The sequence below is a fragment of the Crocodylus porosus genome, unplaced genomic scaffold, assembly GCF_001723895.1.
Source record: "Crocodylus porosus isolate Cpor-Errol unplaced genomic scaffold, CroPor_comp1, whole genome shotgun sequence".
Lineage (NCBI taxonomy): Eukaryota > Metazoa > Chordata > Crocodylia > Crocodylidae > Crocodylus > Crocodylus porosus.
The window spans coordinates 1,398,071-1,400,931 of record NW_017728953.1 but is presented as its reverse complement, the minus strand read 5'-3'; the positions used below and the strand labels follow the sequence as shown (position 1 = coordinate 1,400,931).

The following is a 2,861-nucleotide window of genomic DNA, read 5'->3' as shown; positions in this document are numbered from 1 at the left end:
AGAGTTGGGGACACCTCCCCTGTGCTCTCAGGGCTGCGTGCGCCCAGCTGCCCCAAGCTGGGTCCCGGAGCTGGGGCTCAGCCTGGTGTGGGGCAGGTCTCGCTGTCCTTACCCCCCTGCCTGTGCCAGTCTCTGCCGCTGCCTGGCATGAAATGAATGGCTGAACCAGCAGCCAGGCCAGCCTCCGTCTCTGTCCGTCTCGGCAGGGAGCTGCAGCGTCGGTGCTGGCACCAGGGGCAGGGACAGCAGCTGCACCCTGGGGGCTCTCTGCCAAGTCAGTCGGTGGCTTTGATCCCCCTCTTCCCGACACCGTGACTGACACAGCCTCGTCCTGGGAGACCTGCTGAGCGGTGCATACCAGCCCGAGCTGTCGAGCCGCTCAGAGAGACGCAGCCTAGATCCTGGCACTTGGCTTTGGGAGACGGCATGCCGCCCTTCTGGGTCTCGGCCCCGCACCCCTGACTGGAGCTGCGGGTGCTAGATATCCTGTCCCCCCTACCCGGGCTCAGCACTGTGGGTTTCCTGTGATCAGAAGTGCTCCACGGCTGGGCTCAGGTCCGTAATCTGTCTAGCTTCGGTCTCTGCGGGCAGCAGATGTGGATGTCATAGAGGGAGGGCACTGAAGCAGAGACCGTTCAATCCACCACTGGGTTAGAGATGGCAGAGAAAACCTCTCCACTCATCTCTTCCATGGCTGTGATCCTTCACTCTGTACATATCCATGGTTCAGGGCATGAGTGAGTTGGGGGTAGGGGCTGCAGACGTGCCTGCTTCTTAGGCTCTGGGCACTCGGGTGAATGAGCTGGGCTCCAGGTCTGGCCCCTGCCAGTGCCCCATGGATGAGAAAAGCCAACTCCCTGAGGCCCATGTGGCTGCAGGCAGGGGGTGGGGGGGGTCTCAGTCACTTAGGAACTGGGATGACCCCTTGGATGGCATGCAGATAGACCTCCTTCCCTGGACCAGGCTCATTTTCCCTTGCTTGGAGGTGAGGGGTATGGTACCCTTGAGCTCAGCACCCAGTGCCTTGTTTTGTACAGCAACCGGTGTCTTGTGCAAACAGCACTGGTGCGTCTCATATGCGGTGGTGCAAATTCAGCAAGGACGAGTGCCAAGTCCTGCACGTAGGATGGAGCAATCTCACCCACCGGGACAGGCTGGGGACTGAGTCGGGTTGGGATACCTGGCTAAGCAGCAGCTCTGCAGAAAAGGCCCCAGGGGTGACAGTGCACAAGAAGCTGAAGAGGAGCCAGCAGCTGCCCGTAGCAGGCTCGGGGGCTCAAACCATCTTCAGACCTGATACAAGCTGTATTCTCAGGGCACACCTAGTGGGACACCCAGGTGCCCTCCTGCATTAGTCAGTCCTCAAAATTGGACACCAAAAGCAGTCCATAAAGGGCTAATTCACAGGTCTGAACCCTCTTCCACCCCAAGAAGGTTCCTCGCTGCAGTCTCTCCTCTCGGGCTCCGATCCTGCTCCCAGCCTCGTAGCCCTGGGGCCCTGAGAGTCCCTGGGCCGGTGTTGCAGCCAGTGGCCAGGCCGCTCTCACTCCCTTCTCTTCTTTTTGCCTGTGTCCCCAGTTTCCCTGCCCTGAAGGTCTTTTTCCTCCCTCCGGCTGCTAATCATCTTCCTCAGCTGGCCCAGTCCTGAGCAGCCTGTACTTGGCATCACCACCCCTGGCCCCACAGCCTGCCACAGTGCCCATGTTGCCACAAAGGCTAATGGCATCCTGGGCTGCACTGGTAGGAGCGGTGCCAGCAGATCAAGAGCAGTGATTCTTCCCCTCTATTCAGCCCTGGTGCAGCCACGTCCGGAGTCCTGCGTCGTTTCGGGCTCCCCACTCCGGAAAGGATGTGGACACGTTGGAGAATTGGTAAAGAGCGTGGCTGGGGGGGCTGGGACACGTGACTTGTGAGCAGGGGGAAATGGGCTTATTTAGTCTGGGGAAGAGAAGGCTGAATGGGGATTTAAAGCAGCCTTCAACTCCCTGCAGGGGGTTGCACAGAGGATGGAGCTGGACTGTTCTCAGCGGTGGCAGATGACAGCACAAGGAGCAATGGGCTCCAGTTGCAGCCAGGGAAGTTAAGATTGGATATTAGGCAAAACTGTTTCCCTAGGATGGTAGTAAAGCACTGAAACAGGCTCCCCAAAAAGGTGGTGGAGTCTTCATCCTTGGAGGGGTTTAAGACCTGGCTCGACAAAGCCTTGGGGCTGGTCCTGCTCGGAGCAGGGGGACCTCCTGAGGTCCTTTCTGACCCTCGTGTTCTGTGATCTCTCGTGCATGCACCAGTGGTGTCTCGTGTGCGCATTGATGCATCTTGTGGACAGGGAGACACGTGTCCCTTGCTCTTTCTCTGCTGCAAATGCAGTCCAGGGGCAGCATCTGGCCCTCCTGCTCTGCCAGGCCTTGGTGTCTTGCCGTCTCCCCTTCAATGCGCAGGGTGGCTGGCGGTACCATGGCTCTGGTGCCCTGTGGCTGGTGTGGCCGTGCTGACCCCTTTCCCTCCTTGTCTTCCAGGCTGAGGTACATGGTGAAACAGCTGGAGAATGGCGAGGTCAACATTGAGGAGCTCAAGAAGAACCTGGAGTACACGGCCTCGCTGCTGGAGGCCGTCTACATCGATGAGACCAGGTGGGGCTGGGCCGGCGGAGGGCGTGTCCCTGCTGGGGATGAGCTGAGGGGTCTTTAGGGCCACGGTGAGGCGTCGGGATACCCTGCACATGCAGTGGGAAGCGATGAGTAGGGGGGCACTGGGACTCTGTGCCGGGCAGACTGGAGGGGCTGGGCTGAGGGGTGAGAGCCCCACCCCTCACCGTGGTCTCGCTGGCTCCATTGCAGGCAAATCCTGGACACGGAGGACGA

The 2,861-nt window shown here is 59.9% G+C and overlaps 1 protein-coding gene across 1 annotated transcript in view; it reads right to left on the bottom strand.

Moving 5' to 3' along the window:
• Window positions 1–428, bottom strand: part of LOC109324409 (keratin, type II cytoskeletal 5-like) — a 102,887-nt gene extending 102,459 nt beyond the window's left edge. The window contains exon 1 of the mRNA XM_019556404.1: window positions 359–428. Coding sequence (XP_019411949.1) covers window positions 359–428 — 70 coding nt within the window. The remainder of the gene's footprint in view (window positions 1–358) is intronic.
• Between the last annotated feature and the right edge of the window lie 2,433 nt (window positions 429–2,861).